We start from the raw sequence: 17,960 nt of genomic DNA on the forward strand, positions 1-17,960 counted from the left end.
GCCATAAGGGATGTGGGTGGCGCTGTGGGTTAAACCACAGAGCCTAGGACTTGCCAATCAGAAGGTCAGCGGTTCGAATCCCTGTGACGAGGTGAGCTCCCGTTGCTCGGTCCCAGCTCCTGCCAACCTAGCAGTTCGAAAGCATGTCACAGTGCAAGTAGATAAATAGGTACCGCTCCGGCAGGAAGGTAAATGGCGTTTCCGTTCGCTGCTCTGGTTCGCCAGAAGTGGTTTAGTCATGCTGGCGACATGACCCGGAAGCTGTACGCCGGCTTCCTCAGCCAATAAAGTGAGATGAGCACCGCGACCCCAGAGTCGGGCACGACTGGACCTAATGGTCAGGGGTCCCTTTACCTTTACCTTTACTGGTACCATATGGGGAGTCAGCCATGTGGGGAGAGCAGCAGTCGGGTTGCAGACGTAAGGTGTGAAACTGGCCCTTAAATCTCCACGGTGCCTTAAGTCCTTTTGGTCTTTTAGCTGCTATAGACCTGAAGGTTGTTTGATTGCTGCCTTTAGTGTTTTTTTATTAGCTGCACACCTGTTGACAACTGTTTTAGTTAGATTTCTGTATTATTGTGTACATTGCCTTGTGATCCTGTGTGGAAAGGGTCCCCCCCCCCCATTTATTCCTGTAAATAAATAAATAGACTGGTGTGCTTGCTTTGGGGGGGATTTTCCTCCTGGCGTCAGATCTTGCTAAACTTGTGTCCAGAGAACTTCACATTCTTGCCTGTAAGGAAGACCCCTTCCTCTGCAAACTGTGGCCATCAGTGAGCTGATAAAAGAACACACACACACACCCTGGGAAGAAAGAAAGAGGAGAACTTGCATTTTGTAATGAATCCCAGCAGGAGACACACTGTTGAAGCCTCTACCCAGCAAGAGCTATTTGGGGTTTCGCTCTGCCTTTGAATGAATGAATAAGTTGTACGGAAAGCAGCTATGGTGAAACAGTCCTTTAAAAAGTTACTGATGCAAAGTAAGTACAAATCTTCAATTTGATCCAAAACACAGTAACTTATAGGGTTTCCGAGCATAATTGAAAGTGTTGGTGCTGACCTTTAAAGCCCTGAACGGCCTCGGTCCAGTATATCTGAAGGAGCGTCTCCACCCCCATCATTCTGCCCCGACACCAGCGCCAAGGGCCTTCTGGCGGTTCCCTCCCTGTGAGAAGCCAAGTTACAGGGAACCAGGCAGAGGGCCTTCTCGGTAGTGGCACCCGCCCTGTGGAACGCCCTCCTACCAGATGTCAAAGAGAACAACAACTACCAGACTTTTAGAAGACATCTGAAGGCAGCCCTGTTTAGGGAAGCTTTTAATGTTTGATGCATTACTGTATTTTAATATTTTGTTGAAAGCTGCCCAGAGTGGCTGGGGAAGCCCAGCCAGATGGGCGGGGTATAAATAATAACATCTTCTTCTACTTCTTCAACAAGTTCTTCTTCTTCTTCTTCTTCTTCTTCTTCTTCTTCTTCTTCTTCTTCTTCTTGGATGGACTGAGAGAAGAGTCGTCAGGAAGGCGCTCCAGCTGATGGAAGATGCCTTCAGTTCATCTTCTGGGAACCTTCTTTTCCCAGCCCCTGTGCCATAGCTCACCCTGTTCAGCAGAGTCCCTGGACCCTGAGGAGAGTTGCTTTGGGAAGCTCCAGGGTGGGAGGCGGAGGTTGCTTTTGGGAAGAGGGAGCAGAAAAGACACTTTTCCACCCACCCCCTTTTCAGACTTTTCTCTGTATTTTCAGCTTTCACACTGGGAAGAGTTGAGAAAGATTTAGATCTTTCACATGACACTCGTGTGTGTGTGTGTGTGTGTGTGTGTGTGTGTGTGAATAATAATAGTGCTACATTGCTGGGGACAGACAGCAGGAGTTGGCTGTTTTGTCTTCATCCTCTGCTTGCTAACTTCCTGGAAAGATCTGTGTGGGGCTGGTTTTTACACTGATAAATTCTTGATTCTAGAATCCAGATAATTAGCGGACAGCAGAGCCTGCACTAAAAGGGGCACGGGTGGCGCTGTGGGCTAAACCACAGAGCCTAGGACTTGCCGATCAGAAGGTCGGCGGTTCGAATCCCCGCAACAGGGTGAGCTCCCGTCGCTCGGTCCCAGCTCCTGCCAACCTAGCAGTTTGAAAGCACCTCAAAGTGCAAGTAGATAAATAGGTACCGCTCCGGCAGGAAGGTAAACGGCATTTCCGTGCGCTGCTCTGGTTCTCCAGAAGCGGCTTAGTCATGCTGGCCCCATGACCCGGAAGCTGTACGCCGGCTCCCTCGGCCAATAAAGCGAGATGAGTGCCACAACCCCACAGCCGGCCACGACTGGACCTAATGGTCAGGGGCCCCTTTACCTTTACCTCAGAGCCTGCACTGCAGGTTGTTTGGTGCAAGAGTTTAATCCAGACCTGACTCTCTGTAGGAGAGGGGTTGTAGCTCAGCTTTAGGACACATGCCTTGCATGTAGAACAGAGGCAGGCAGTGTTGTTGAAGTACAGTTCCAGGCCATTGGAGGCTGGTGTGAGTTAAGAGTCATCGAATTGTAAAGTTGGAAGGGACCCTGAGGATCTCCAACCCCCTGCACGAATATGTAGCTGTCGCATCTGGGGATTGAACCTGCAACCTTGGCATTACCAGCACCATGCTCTAACTAACTGAGCTATCCAGTCCAACAACATTAGAAAAGGCTCCGAGTTAAAATCTTGGCCTCTCTATTCAAAAGGATCAGATAGCAGGTGGTGGGGAAGACCTCCTAGAGTTTGTTAAGGGTGCTGGGAATTGTATCTCTGTGTGAGGGGGAAACTACGATTCCCAGGATGTACAGTACAGTGGTACCTCGGGTTACAGACGCTTCAGGTTACAGACTCCGCTAACCCAGAAATAGTACCTTGGTTTAAGAACTTTGCTTCAGGATGAGAACAGAAATTGCGCGGCGGCAGCAGGAGGCCCCATTAGCGAAAGTGGTACCTCAGGTTAAGAATAGTTTCAGGTTAAGAATGGACCTCCAGAACCAATTAAGTTCTTAACCCGAGGTAGCACTGTATACTGGATGTACAGTCATACCTCAGGTTACAGACGCTTCTGGTTGTGCATTTTTGGGTTCTGCATTGCGCCAAACCCAGAAGTACAGTGGTGCCTCGCAAGACGAAATTAATTCGTTCCGCAAGTTTTTTCTTCTTGCGAGTTTTTCGTCTTGCGAAGCACGGTTTCCCATAGGAATGCATTGAAAATCAATCAATGCGTTCCTATGGAAACCGCCTTCAGACCAGGTCCGGGGACAGTCTGTCCCCCAACCTCTTCTGAAGGCTGGGGGACGACGACAAGGGCTTTTCTTCCCACCGCCAGCCTTCAGAAGGCTGTTCTGAAGGCTGGCGGTGGGAAGAAAAGCCCTTCTCCCCACCTCCCGCCCCGCAAGCTCCGGGGACAGGAGCGCTTTGCTGCCGACCGCCAGCATTTTAAAAGCCTCCACTGTCCCGGGGCGATTTTAAAATGCTGGCGGGCAGCAGCGAAGCCTCCGCTGTCCCAGGGTGATTTTAAAATGCTGGGGGTCGGCAGCGAAGGGTTCGCTGCCGCCCGCCAGCATTTTAAGATCGCCCGGTACAGCGGAGAAGTCTCCGCTGTCCCAGGAAGGCAGGCGGGGGGGAGCAAAGACTTTTGCCCCCCGCCAGCCTTCAGAAGAGGACCTCTTCTGAAGGCCGGCGGTGGGCGAAAGTCTTTGCTCCCGACCGCCAGCATTTTAAAAGAGGTCCCTGGAGATTTCCCTATGGGCTTTCTTCTTGCGAAGCAAGCCCATAGGGAAATTCGTCTTGCAGAACGACTCAAAAACAGAAAACTCTTTCGTCTTGCGAGTTTTTCGTTTTGCGAGGCGTTCGTTTTGCGAGGCACCACTGTACCAGAACGGGTTACTTTTGGGTTTTGGCATTTGCGCATGTGCAGAAGCATTAAATCGCACTTTGCACATGCACAGAAGTGCCAAATCGTGACCCGTGCATGTGCAGCGCTGCAGGTTGCGAACGTGCCTCCCACACGGATCACATTCGCAACCCGAGCATCCACTGTACTTTAAATGTATGGTGTGGATATAGCCAGTCTCCTCTAGTATATGGTAATTTTCTCTTTCTAATCCCTCAGCTTCAGGGCAGATGGCCCATCTCACGTTTTCATGCCCAGTCCATATTTCAGTACAAGAATATGCATGTGATTTTATAAGAGAACACAGAACAGATAAACCATGGGTTTTTTTATTAAGACCTAGTAAAACACACTTTGAGAGACAGGTCTACTTTGCATCTGGATAGTTTGTTTTTATTTTATTTTGTTGTTGTATGTTTGAAATTGTATTCAGGATTCCTTGCCTGTAAAATGCGATTTTTATTACTGACTTCAAAGGGTTGTAAAGATGAAAGGAGCGAGGAACTGACCCACATATTATAAAGAACATGGTGGCAGAATTCTGGACTGTGCCAATCAAGACTGCCAGTTCCTGCCAAAGGGATGGTAATAGTTTTTAACATCACCCCCCTAAAAGATATCCCCTTTATAGGGGTATGCTAAATGTCCCCCCCTCCCCCATGTGCTAGTTGACTGCATGCTTGGAGGTTTTGTGTTTTAAATGAGTAATGTTTTTTTAAAAAACATGGCTGCCCCTGCAGTGATACGACCCGAAATTCTACCACCTGATTATGAAGAACCAAAGAATGATTTGAGAGGCATTTTATGCAATCAGCTGGCTATGGAAGTATTTGAAATAATGATGAATATGCTGCCTCTTGAGTTCCTGCTGGGCTGCATATTAGGATTTCCTGCTCTCATTTGCTCCCCAGAGGACAAGGACTGGACACAGACGTCCACTCCCATGGGCCAGCCACCATATTTCATGCCTCTTGTTCCGCCTCCGTGAAGGTGCATTGGCCTTCTGCCCTCTGGGAATGTGCTTGGGTTTGTTCCCTCTGTTGGAGCATCAGATTGCTGTCAGCACGGGGGCGATTTATGGCCAGGCCTGCTCTCTCTCTCTCTCTCCCCCCCCCCTTCATGGAGGCGGGAGAGCCCTGTCCTGCTGCGGAATTTATTTCCTGCCCTCTGCTCCCACCTGTTGCAGAACACACTCTTTATCTCGCTTAACGATGCCTCAAAAAGCCCGACAGCTTGGCTTCCGGCAGCCATGCAAGGAGTTCTGGGTGGCCTTGGCTGTGGACCCTTTGCCACCCTGGGCTCCTTCCATACTTCACGCTGTGTGACTCCGGGCAAACCAGGCGGGAGCTGTCAAATGCAATTGGGGAATCCGGGGAAACAAGTCTGTACTCTGGCTCTGAAACATCCTCTGCAAAACTGCACAGGGAAGGGACTTTTTTTTTTTGCTCCTTCCCAGTTCTGAGGGTGTGGGGGCAGTGGGAGGCCATTTTCCAAATCTTGCTTCTCTGGTCCACAGAAGCAAACTCCTGGGGTTCCTTGAATGCTTCTCTAGAGCTTCGTTCATGACAAGATTGGTGACAGCAGACAAGCTTCTGTCAAAGCCAAGTTTGCTCGCAGTGATCAGTCTTCTCCTGCAAGACGCAGCCACATGCCTTATACCACCTCAGAACAGGTTGTCCTTCTAACCCATCATTCATCTACAGTGGTACTTAACCTGAAACTGTTCTTAACCTGAAGCACCACTTTAGCTAATGGGGCCTCCTGCTGCTGCGCCGCCGGAGCACGATTTCTGTTCTCTTCCTGAAGCAAAGTTCTTAACCTGAAGCACTATTTCTGGGTTAGCGGAGTCTGTAACCTAAAGCGTATGTAACCTGAAGCGTATGTAACCCGAGGTACCACTGTATCTCCTTTGCCTAGCAGCGGGTCCCTGGGTTCTAGGTTGGGTAGGTGCAAGACAGGGCAGGGCTCTCTTGCAACTTTAGTAACTGTGCAGACAATTAGGGTACTGTAATGGACTATACGCGGGTGGCGCTGTGGTCTAAACCCCACAGAGCCTAGGGCTTGCCGATCGGAAGGTCAGTGGTTCAAATCCCCGCGACGGGGTGAACTCCTGTTGTTCGGTCCCAGCTCCTGCCAACCTAGCATTTCGAAAGCACATCAAAGTGCAAGTAGATAAATAGGTACCACTCTGGTGGGAAGGTAAACAGCGTTTCCGTGCGCTGCTCTGGTTCGCCAGAAGCGGCTTAGTCATGCTGGCCACATGACCCGGAAAAACTGTCTGTGGACAAACGTCAGCTCCCTTGGCCTGTAAAGCGAGATGAGCGCCACAACCCCAGGGTCATTTGTGACTGGACTTAACTGTCAGGGGTCCTTTACCTTTACCTTTTTTAATGTACTGCACACATGGTTCAGAAGCTGCAGCTATTGCAAAATGACCAGCTGAGTGTCACTTGGTGACAGTGTAAAAGTGAGCATTCTTGATTATAGCAGCCATCCTCTGAATGCGGGGTAAAAACAATAATAACCTTCCAATGCATTAAAAAAGCTTATACAGTGGTACCTCTGGTTACGTACTTAATTTGTTCTGGAAGTCCGTTCTTAACCTGAAACTGTTCTTAACCTGAAGCACCACTTTAGCTAATGGGGCCTCCTGCTGCCACGCCGCCGGAGCACGATTTCGGTTCTCACCCTGAAGCAAAGTTCTTAACCCGAGGTACTGGGTTAGCGGAGTCTGTAACCTGAAGCATATGTAACCTGAAGCGTATGTAACCCGAGGTACCACTATATAACCAAGTTTCCAAGTTCCCCTTGAATTTTTAATTTTTTAGGGTTGCTCTGTTTTATATGTGATAAACAGTTGTGTATTTATCTTCTTTTCATCCAGTTTTTAAGGAAACTTTTAACTGATTTTTTTTTTTGCATTTTCCATATTGTGTCTTTTTATTGTAAGTCACATTGAAGTTTTTATTATATTAAATAGTATATTTAAGAAATAAATAAGTGAGTTGCAGAGACAGCCTATCAAGTTAAATTGATCAACTTTATTTTGAATAATATTTTAGTTTAATTCCCCCCCCCCCTGAACATGTGTGCTTGAAGAAGAGGTCTCTGAAACCCCACAGCTTGCTTTGACTGTTAGTTACTTTGGAACAGAATCACTTCACTTTATGGTTGCCAAGTCATTTATTGGTCCCTTCAGTAGGAGATGGATTTGCAGACTTTAGCATGAGTTAATATTTATCTCTGCAACGTAGAAGTTTCTATCTTTTGATTTAGTTTAAGGTATATTAGCAGGGGCCAGCAAACTGTTGGCAACTGTATTTCACTTACGGAATTATTGCTACAGTTCTAGATTCAGGTTAGTCTGACACAGTCGAAATATATAGAAAAATAAAAAAAGTGTTCAGTAGCACCTTAGAGACCAACTAAGTTTGTTCTTGGTATAAGCTATTTGAAGAAGTGTGCATGCACATGAAAGCATGCACACTTCTTCAGACCCACTGCATGCACATGAAAGCTCATACCAATAACAAACTTAGTTGGTCTCTAAGGTGCTACTGGAAGAATTTTTTTTTTATTTTGTAGAACTTTTGTCTTTCTAGTCTGCCTGATGAAGAGTCCTGTGAAGCACAAATGCTTTGCATGCTACTGGACTTAATCTAATAAAATATACCCACCACCACATTATGTCTTCCTGATATAAGAAGGAATGCTCTGATGTGGTTCATGGAATTGCAGGCGTTTGGGCTTGCAAAAGCTTATAGATTCTGAGCTTTGCAATTAAAAGCTGCGATGGCACATCTCCATCTCCACATTACTGTGTGTGTGTGTGTTTGTCTCTTTGTGTTACCTGGCATTCTTTCTCTCTTATCCATCTCCCTTAATTCTCACCAGCTTTTCAGACACAACCCTCTGTGTTTATGGGCTGTTTTCAGGTAAATAAAGGCCTTCCAGTGAGATCTAATCACCTGGCAGGGGCCCCCTTTTGTCTGCCTCTATCTCCTGGCCCTAGGGAGCCAGTCATGCACTGTTGGAGCCAAGGGAACAGCCTCCAAAGGCCTATTGTCTTATCTGAAAGAAGAGGATAATGCAGAGAGTTAAAATTCATGAGCTTCTAATTGTCCCTTCTTCTCTGATGCTGATGAAGACTCCACTGGAGAGGTTTGCAAGGACAGGAAAAGAGGCTCTGGCGGAATGGATAAACAGGAATTGGGAAACCTTAAATGTTCCCCTCCCTTCTCATGGTTAAAAAGGGTTTTTTTCTGGTGGTGGTAATGGTGGGTGATAGTCAAATTTATATCAAGAGCCATAGCAGGAAGCTACTCTAGCTTGCAGTGCTTCCAACATCTCTTTAATGCGTGATCCATCCTCACAAGAACCCTGTGAGTTTGGCCAGTTGCTTCCATTTTACAAACAGAGAACATTTGCCGCTGAGAATGTGCCAGGCCAGGGATTGGAAATGGAATCCAAGAATGAAGGTGTATGGCCCTGGTGTTTGTGTCTTGAACCTCTGGTGCTTTGCCATTGATGCGCCATCATTTCATCTATGGCCAGTCCAGCAGACATGGCTCCATGCATTGAGGTTGCCATCTAGTATTAAGTACCAAGACTGTCCAAAAAGCCGGTCAGCTGATCCTCAAGGGCCAGTCCTTACAAACCAAGCTCTGTAAAGCTCCAGCCTTATAGAAGCTCTTCAGTCTGAGACACATGCTGCTCTTCTGAGGCTGCTGAATTCTACTCCTTTTCTTCTTGCTGGCGGCTGCTGAGGATCATGTTGCATACCTGACTTTGACCTTGCATCTGTTTCTGGCCTTTTTATCCAGCCCTCTCTGTCCACCTCAGATCTTGACCCCTGTCTGATTTTGACCATGCCTCTGCCTGAAGGAGACATCTTTATTCCTCTTGACTGATGGATGTTGAAGGTGTGAATCTGCTCTTTGCCTTTTAGTCATGCAGTGTAGGAATAACATAAGAATTCAGCCTGCTAAACCTGGAAGGTAGCCCATCTAGGAGAAGGAAAACTCTGGTCCTAAACCTCCACTGCCTTGCATGACATCTTTGGGAGAAATCTTTGCGCAAATCCAGAGTGGAGTTCCTAATACAGTTGGATAGCTCCTTGTATGCCTCCGTTCCGCAACTCTTGCAGCCCAGCTGGTGACAAACGTATTGCTCTGCTTTGAACCACACCAGTGAGGTTCCTTAGGTGCTGCTAACACAGTGGTTTGACTTCACCCCTGGAGGTGCACTCCATTGACTCTTGAAATAGACAGATGCCAGTAACACCAAAAGAGCCTATGAGCAAAGCAGTGTAAGGTTCATGCTCCCAGGGGTGACTCATAGGCTCTGGCAGAAGCCATGGACAGAAACCAGGCCCTGGTGCTGGAATAAATTAAGAACTCACTGAGATCTCTTCCCATGTGTGTCGGGATCACCTTCTACCTAGCTCCAGAGAACATTATTGTTCCCAGTGAGCCTTGCTTAATGGTGTGGGACATCTCTCTCTTTTGGAAATTGAACATTCCCTACAGACCCTGTCCAGGGTGAGAAAGGGCAGAGTAGTTAAAACTCTCAGTTCCGAAAGGAGTTGCTTGCATCATACATCTTTTAGACCATCTTCAGACCCCTCAGTCTGTTCGGTGGGACTTCTTGCTTTCGACTCACCAGTTTTAAATCTGTACCTTGTTGCCTTGGATGGGGAAGCCATGACCTTCCGGATTGTGTTAGACTCCAGCTCCCATCAGCCCCAGTCCCCAGCCACCATTGATGATGGTCAGGGATGATGGGAGATGTAGTCCAGCAACACCTGGAGGGCCGCAAGTTCCCCAGCCCTGTAGCTCAGCAGCAGCTGCTGCCATCGTGAGATTTGCCTTCCCAAGGGCAAGAAATGAGTCTGTGGGTCATGAACCCAGCATTGTCAGACCCAAGTACAATCTAAAATTGTACTTCAGCTCTTACCCAAGAGATCCCTTAAGAGGCATCGCTTAGAAACAGTTGCCTAGCGAACATCCTTACCTAAGCAGTCCCTGAATCACAGAAAAGGAGAAACAAACAGTGGTTCCTAAGACAATACCTGTGGGGACCAGGGAATAAAATGTTGAGACCTGTCTCTCTGCCTCCGTTCTCCATTGACAGAAGAAGAACAAGAGCCAACTGCTTCTCAAGGTTACTGCAAGAGTGAAAATTAAAGCACATGCATAAAGCTGAAACAAAGATGTTGCCGTGGGAGAAGACCTGTGCAGGCCTTTCAAAGCAGCCTTCTTCCATCTTAGGCCCGCAGATGACAACCATGGGACTATAACTCCCATCATCCCTGCCCATTGGCCAAGCTGGCTGAGGATGATGGGAGTTGTAGTCCAATAACACCTGGGGACCCAGGGCTGAATAATTACGTTTAAAGGACCGGAATGATGCGGACACCTTAGCAGCAACCAGTTTTTAATAGGCCATATTTCGCATAAGGCCTGGGCATTGGTTCCTCTCACGGACGTGCTCCAGCACGAGCCAACCAAAATGCAAGCAAAGGCTCGTTCTGTACCTGCTCTAAGTACAAACACCAACAAAGGGCTGTGCTGGGGTTAGCCTTGTATGTCCCTCAGCTTCACATTTGCCTGTGGCTTGGTTTGCAGGCAGCAGAAAGCTGCAGAGGTTTGTAAAATAAGGGAGAGGGCTCTCTCTATGGTTCATTGTTGGTCGCGCAGTGAATAGGGAGGCCTTTAAGAGCTGCCATGTTGGACAGAGAAGCTGTGGCGTGTAATAAAGAGAGGAACTCATTAGACTTTTCTGTGGGGAGGATGGGGCATATGGGAAACGGAGGGGGTCTAGGCTGAGCTCCCAGTTTGTCAGTTGCCCTAAAGCCCTGTCTCTATTAAGGGGCTCACTCCTGGAAATCTCATCACAGTGACAACCTGCAGCCTGCACTCCTGCTATGTGAAGGACTTAAGTGGCTTTGAAATGGATACTCTATTTAGCCATTTCCCTGTGGGGAAATGGAAGGTGCCACGTTGAATCACGAAGCCTGTTAATACTGGTGCCCCTGGGATGCTAAGAACAGAGACACTGACTCTCCCTCCCAGCTGTATCTTAAGAGTGGCCCCACATTTTATGCAACAACCTTGTTTTCGCCGCTGGCATTGCTCTGGTATTTCCTACAGTGTATCCACAAAGCATTAACAAACAGTTATGCGCCTTCAGAAACACACATTAGGAAGGTGCAGCTGAATCCTGGCTCCTCTGGGTACACAGGTGCTTCAGGACATGGGAGCAGCACTCCATGTCAAACAATTGCTGGGCAAAATGCAGGCCTGCTCATAATTAAGTTTAATGCTGAACTTCCACTTGGAAAATACAAACCCTTTTGTGAAAGTAAAAAAATTCCTTCCAGTAGCACCTTAAAGACCAACTAAGTTAGTTCTTGGTATGAGCTTTCGTGTGCATGCACACTTCTTCAGTGTGCATGTGTATCTGAAGAAGTGTGCATGCACACGAAAGCTCATACCAAGAACTAACTTAGTTGGTCTTTAAGGTGCTACTGGAAGGAATTTTTTTATTTTGACTATGGCAGACCAACACGGCTACCTATCTGTAACTGGAACCTTTTGTGAAAGGAAAACTTTTGGGTTCTGACACGACTCTACGATTCTATGAAAAGCAGAACTCCCATGTTGGAGAAAGACACTGCTGCAGTCTGTTTGACACGTGTTTTTGCACAAATCCCTGCCCACATGAAAATTATGTGGCCGGAGTCATCCCCTGCAGCTTTTACCAACTCAGAACTGCACATATATTAATTGTGCATAAGTCATTGCAGTCTATATATATTTGGTCTTGAACATTGGTCAACCTATCTCACTGTTGACAGCTTTGGAGAGAGGAAGGTCCCTTCTAATACCACTGTCGGTGGATCTAAACACGGGTGCAGGGGTGGAGAACGCTATAAACAAGTCAGAAATTAGATCATTTCAACAAAAGAGAACAATCTCTATGGAAAATTGTGCTTAAAAATTTCCTGCTCTCTTGCGCCATCTGGTGTTGCATGTTTATTGCACATTCAAATAGCTGTTTCTTTACCAATGTAGCTGAGTCCTGAGTTTAGTCATTTGGGGTAGACATTGACCAAAGCAGCTGACTCTTTTACGTGTCTACAAATGTATACTACAAAAATATGTGTTTCATTCCAAGCGGCATCCAGGCACCATCTCCATGGTGGCTTATACGCTACTGGTAGTCTAATACAGAGGAAGCTTGTTATCTTATCAGCTTGAAGGACGATGAAATTTGTAGATACGTCACTTAACTGGGAGCTGTGGGGTTCAATCAGCTACTGACCCTGTTGATCAGCTGTTAGGCATTAACAGCAAACAGCTGGTTGATGCAATCAGCTGTCACCACCGAAAAGGTGATCGGTGCAAGTGCTGACAAAACACGGAGGCAGGGAATCTCCAATTTAGGGGCTAGATCTGGTATGTTGCTTAATTTCACCTGGACCTCACATGCCTCTCTTTCCCTTTCCTTTTTCTTGCGTATATGTAAACAAAACATTAATTAACACTGAATTTCCACTTTGTTCCAATTTGTGTGGCCTACTTTGTTTCCGAACACTTTTGAAAGTGTGGATATGGCTGGGCATCAGCTGGCCTGATCTGCGCCTTTCGAACTGTCCTTAGGCATGGGACTACGTGATACAGTGGTCCCTTCGTTCCAGAGGTCCGTACTTAACCTGAAACTGTTCTTAACCTGAAGCATCACTTTAGCTAATGGGGCCTCCTGCTGCTGCCGCGCCTCCGGAGCACGATTTCTGTTCTCATCCTGAAGCAAAGTTCTTAACCTGAAGCACTATTTCTGGGTTAGCGGAGTATGTAACCTGAAGTGTATGTAACCCGAGGTACCACTGTAGTCCAAAATGAGTAGGACTGGTTTTTTGGGGAAATGAATGAAACCTTAAATCTAGCTTCCATTGGAAAGGTTTTGTCAAGGGCACTGAAGCCCACCACACGACATACGTTGTTCAGCTTGCTCTTCTAGCTTCTGAGATTTGTCTAGGCCTTACCCGTGTGTACTTTCAAGCATATCTCCACAATCTTAAGGGCGAGAAATCTGCTGTTCGAAAAGAAAATGCATGCTGAGATTCTTCACTATTGTGTGGTGCCCAGCACCAAATTATTTGAGGTCTCCCCCCCCCCCCCGAATATCTGCCTACGAAGAATCTTGTTTTCAGCAGAGGATACAGAGCATAGGCCAGGCACCCCCAAACTCGTCCCTCCAGATGTTTTGGGACTACAACTCCCATCATCCCTAGCCAACAGGACCAGTGGTCAGGGATGATGGGAATTGTAGTCTCAAAACATCTGGAGGGCCGAGTTTGGGGGTGCCTGGCATAGGCTAACAGTATGAGTTTTGTTGCTTAGCTCTGGGCTGCTGTGCATTAGCTTGTTTGTTGTGGAGTCATTTAGAAGGCGGAGTGAGAGAGAAACACACAAATGAGCCGTTATTGCTGTGGGAAATGAATATTCATTGGGGGGTTATTTGTTGAGTTGGGAAGGCTGGGTTTGTTTATTGCAGGGTCACTCATAAGAACTGAGCTCAAGAGACATGATGGCTGCATGGAGTTTCTATATGCCGCTTATCTATTGTGGTTAGAGTGGCCTGCGAAGTGCTGTTTTCCTTTTGCAAACAAGAGTTTGTGCTGGGAGATATTGCAGATAGCAGGAAGGTGAAGGGGGTGGCGGTGAGGGAGGAATCTTATAACCCTTCACTCCTGTGATCCCTGTTGTATTGTAGGCAGGGAATTCTCTGCACAAGCACCCAAATTCTCTGAACAATCCATCCCTGACATCAACTTGCCAGCTGCAATGTTGTTGCTATATCTATTAAAGGTAAAGGGACCCCTGACCATTAGGTCCAGTCGTGACCGACTCTGGGGTTGCGGCGCTCATCTCGCTTTATTGGCCAAGGGAGCCGGTGTACAGCTTCCGGGTCATGTGGCCAGCATGACTAAGCCACTTCTGGCGAACCAGAGCAGCGCATGGAAACGCCGTTTACCTTCCCGCCGGAGTGGTACCTATTTATCTACTTGCACTTTGACGTGCTTTCGAACTGCTAGGTTGGCCGGAGCAGACCAAGCAACGGGAGCTCACCCCGTTGCGGGGATTTGAACCGCCGACCTTCAGATCGGCAAGTCCTAGGCTCTGTGGTTTAACCCACAGCGCCACCCGCGTCCCTTGCGTTATCTATTAGGGGGGATCATTTTGCTCCAGTTTTAGGCTGCGTACCATGGAAAGCACCCCCCTAAAAACCCCCCCAAACCTGGGAATTCTTCATTACCCCACACAGAGCTACCATGCCAAGCACCCTTAAGAAACTACAGTTCCCATGATTCTTTGGGTGAGGAGACATGCTTCGAATGTGTCTTAAAATGTGTGTTCTGAAAGAAGTCACCTTCTGCCTGGTCCTGTGAATGAATGAGCAAACAAACACATTAGGGATATCAATTGGAGGTTTGGAACTGCTGGGTTATGGCAAAGAAGCAGCTCATAGTGAACTCTAGTGACAAAATTGGCATTAGAAAAGAAGAGAAATTGGAGCTGGCTTCCTAATCTGGACTTTAAGTTAAACTCAGGTGTGGAATGATCGTAATTGTGAAACACTTTTTTATTTTAAAAAGCTGTGAATATAACCCAGAAGCAGGGCTACCGTATAATACAAGTCGTTTTATTATGGTTAATGGTCAGGGTTACCATATAGACTGAGTCCACATTCACCATGTAAGGAGAATGTCACCATTTGAGCAGATCCACACTATACATGATTTAAAGCACATGCAACACACATTCAAAGCACATGACTTCCTCCAAAGAATCCTGTAGGTAAGGGTGGTTGGGATTGTAGCTATGGGAAAGGAAAACTACAGTTCCCATGATCCTTTGGGGGAAGTCATGTGCTTTGCATGTGCATTGGATATGCTTTAAAATTGAGCAGTTCTCAACCTGTGGGTCCCCAGATGTTGTTGGACTACAACTCCCATCATCCCTGAGCTCTGGCCTTGCTAGCTAGGGGTGATGGGAGTTGCAGTTCAACAACATCTGGGGACCCACAGGTTGAGAAAGGCTGATTTAAATGAATGTTGCAAATCTGATGTTGGCTTCACCACCCTAAAAATGGAAACACCCTTAATATTTTTTTTTGGGGGGGGGGAATGCTAAATACAGACCTTTTGCAGGAGGGGAAAGTGGACTAAAACTCCCCCCCCCCTCTATTTCCTCCCCAGCTTTTCTAACCTATGTCTCCTTTGGGCAGGGTCATTCCTCTCTTCCCACCCCCAGGGGAAGGGATTAGGTTACACAGCTCTGGTAACAATTCCAACCTGTTTGGCCTGGAATGTGGCATTTAGGGTCTTGTCACAGGAAATTCAGTCTGTGTTGAAAGCTAGAATTGCAAACAGTTTCATGGCTTGCCGGGGTTGGGGAGCGGTGGAAAATGCTGTTTGAACCGAAGGAACTCTGTCCAGGCGTTATGGGTCATGGTGAGGGCAAGAGGCTGGGAGTTTAGGACTAATTCTTTTTAATGTTTCCTCCTCCCCTGTAAGTAATGCACAGTTAACGCCATTTGCCTGCTCAGTGTATGGCTGTGAAATATACTCTAAGTCGAGAGTGGATTTCATGCTCTTTATTCAGCTCATAGTGGTGAGGAGGAATGGAAGTTCCCTCAGAATGTCTGCTTTATATACATTATTTACACAATGGGCCCCATGTGATTGGCTAATTCTGGGATTCTCCTGTAGGCCAATCAGGTTGCGGATTCACTTCCACCTGGAGCTGGATTGGGTGGCTCTTGTGGACCAATCAGACTGCTGCATTCTGGATCCTATTGTTCTAGGACCAATCAGACTGCTGGATTCTGGATCCTATTGTTCTAGGACCAATCAGACTGCTGCATTTTGGATCCTATTCAACTCAGTACATAACACCCTGACTCCGGCCCATCCCAATCCCAACTGCCCTGTCTCCAGTCACTTACTCCCATGTATATTATAAGGAATATATCCCATTATATTCCTGATAAAGTATGATCCCCTTCAGCCATGAGGTGTCATTCGGCAAGCAATTTTCTCTCTTCCTCAAGTCTCCCCAGCTGCAAAATAAAATCAACAACTTTTCAGTCCTAAAAAAAGGGTCAACAACTTTGGTCGGCCCTCACACATATTCTCTTCATCAAATCAGGCCCTCTTGAAAAAAGTTTGGGCATCCCTGAGTCCCCATCCCACAGCCCTGCTCACAATTGTGAAGAATATTCCTACGTTGAATTGTCTGTGTCACCATTAAGAAAAAGAGATAGGATTAGGCCAATATCCATGTGGAATGTCCCTGGTTCAAGTGACCTTTCTTCTTTAAGGGCTCAAAGTTCTTAACCTAGCTCAAGGTTGTCATCTGAACTACCTGATGACCAATCACAGACAGTGCATCCCTTGAAAAATAAGATTTCAGAGCCATCTTGCCCCCAAATGGCAACTACACATTTGGTGCCTAGCTTATATACCTGAGTTTCTAACACTGTATGATTTCAGAAGGTCAGCAGTTCAATCGTTGCGACGGGGTGAGCTCCCATTGCTCGGTCCCTGCTCCTGCCAACCTAGCAGTTCGAAAGCACATCAAAGTGCAAGTAGATAAATAGGTACCTCTCCAGCGGGAAGGTAAGCTGCATCTCCATGCGCTGCTCTGGTTTGCCAGAAGCGGCTCAAGAATGCTGGCCACATGACCCGGAACCTGTACTCCGGCTCCCTCGGCCAGTAAAGCGAGATGATCGCCGCAACCCCAGAGTCGGCCACGACTGGACCTAATGGTCAGGGGTCCCTTTACTTTTATACCGGGATGTGTAGCATTTTAAGGGTGCTGGGAATTGTAGTTATGTGAGGGATAAACTACAGTTCCCAGGATAGGGGGAAGCGGTATGTCATTAACAGGCACTCCTGTCCTCCACTGCCTCCCGCAGTTTGGTCAAACTCATGCTGGTAGCTTCAAGAACACTGTCCAACCATCTCGTCCTCTGTCGTCCCCTTCTCCTTGTGCCCTCCAGCTTTCCCAACATCAGGGTCTTTTCCAGGGAGTCTTCTCTTCTCATGAGGTGGCCAAAGCATTGGAGCCTCAGCTTCAGGATCTGTCCTTCCAGTGAGCACTCAGGGCTGATTTCCTTCAGAATGGATGGGTTTGATCTTCTTGCAGTCCATGGGACTCTCAAGAGTCTCCTCCAGCACCATAATTCAAAAGCATCCATTCTTCGGCGATCAGCCTTCTTTATGGTCCAGCTCTCACTTCCATACATCACTACTGGGAAAACCATAGCTTTAACTATACGGACCTTTGTTGGCAAGGTGATGTCTGCTTTTTAAGATGTTTGTCATTGCTTTCTTCCCAAGAAGCAGGCGTCTCTTAATTTTGTGACTGCTGTTTGGGTGTAAAGGTAAAGGTAAAGGTAAAGGTACCCCTGCCCGTATGGGCCAGTCGTGACCGACTCTAGGGTTGTGTGCTCATCTCACTTAAGAGGCCGGGAGCCGGCGCTGTCCGAAGACACTTCCGGGTCACATGGCCAGCGTGATGAAGCTTCGCTGGCGTGCTAGCACCAGTGCCGCACACGGAAACACTGTTTACCTTCCCGCTATAAAGCAGTACCTATTTATCTACTTGCACTTAGGGGTGCTTTCGAACTGCTAGGTGGGCAGGAGCTGGGACCGAACGACGGGAGCTCACCCCGCCGTGGGGATTCGAACCGCTGACCTTACAATCAACAAGTCCTAGGCACTGAGGTTTTACCCACAGCGCCACCCGCGTCCCCGCTGTTTGGGTGTACAGTGTCCCAAATTTCCACCTGACCCTCCCCTATTTCCTTCTGCAGCGGTGGAGACGCAGAGCACAAGTTCGGAGGAGATGGTGCCCAGCTCCCCCTCTCCGCCCCCACCCCCACGTGTCTACAAACCTTGCTTCGTCTGCAACGACAAATCATCCGGCTATCATTACGGGGTCAGCTCCTGCGAAGGCTGCAAGGTGAGTGGAGGGAGATTCCCCACC

The 17,960-nt window shown here is 47.5% G+C and overlaps 1 protein-coding gene across 3 annotated transcripts in view; it reads left to right on the forward strand.

The window, feature by feature from the left end:
- The window catches only part of RARG (retinoic acid receptor gamma), a 130,113-nt gene that overhangs the window by 94,402 nt on the left and 17,751 nt on the right, over window positions 1–17,960 (forward strand). For all 3 annotated transcript variants that reach the window (XM_083490131.1, XM_083490130.1, XM_083490132.1), the window contains one exon: window positions 17,788–17,936. In XM_083490131.1, the coding sequence (XP_083346257.1) occupies window positions 17,788–17,936 (149 nt within the window). The remainder of the gene's footprint in view (window positions 1–17,787; window positions 17,937–17,960) is intronic.

Source organism: Podarcis liolepis (genome assembly GCF_965112155.1).
Source record: "Podarcis liolepis genome assembly, chromosome: 2".
Lineage (NCBI taxonomy): Eukaryota > Metazoa > Chordata > Lepidosauria > Squamata > Lacertidae > Podarcis > Podarcis liolepis.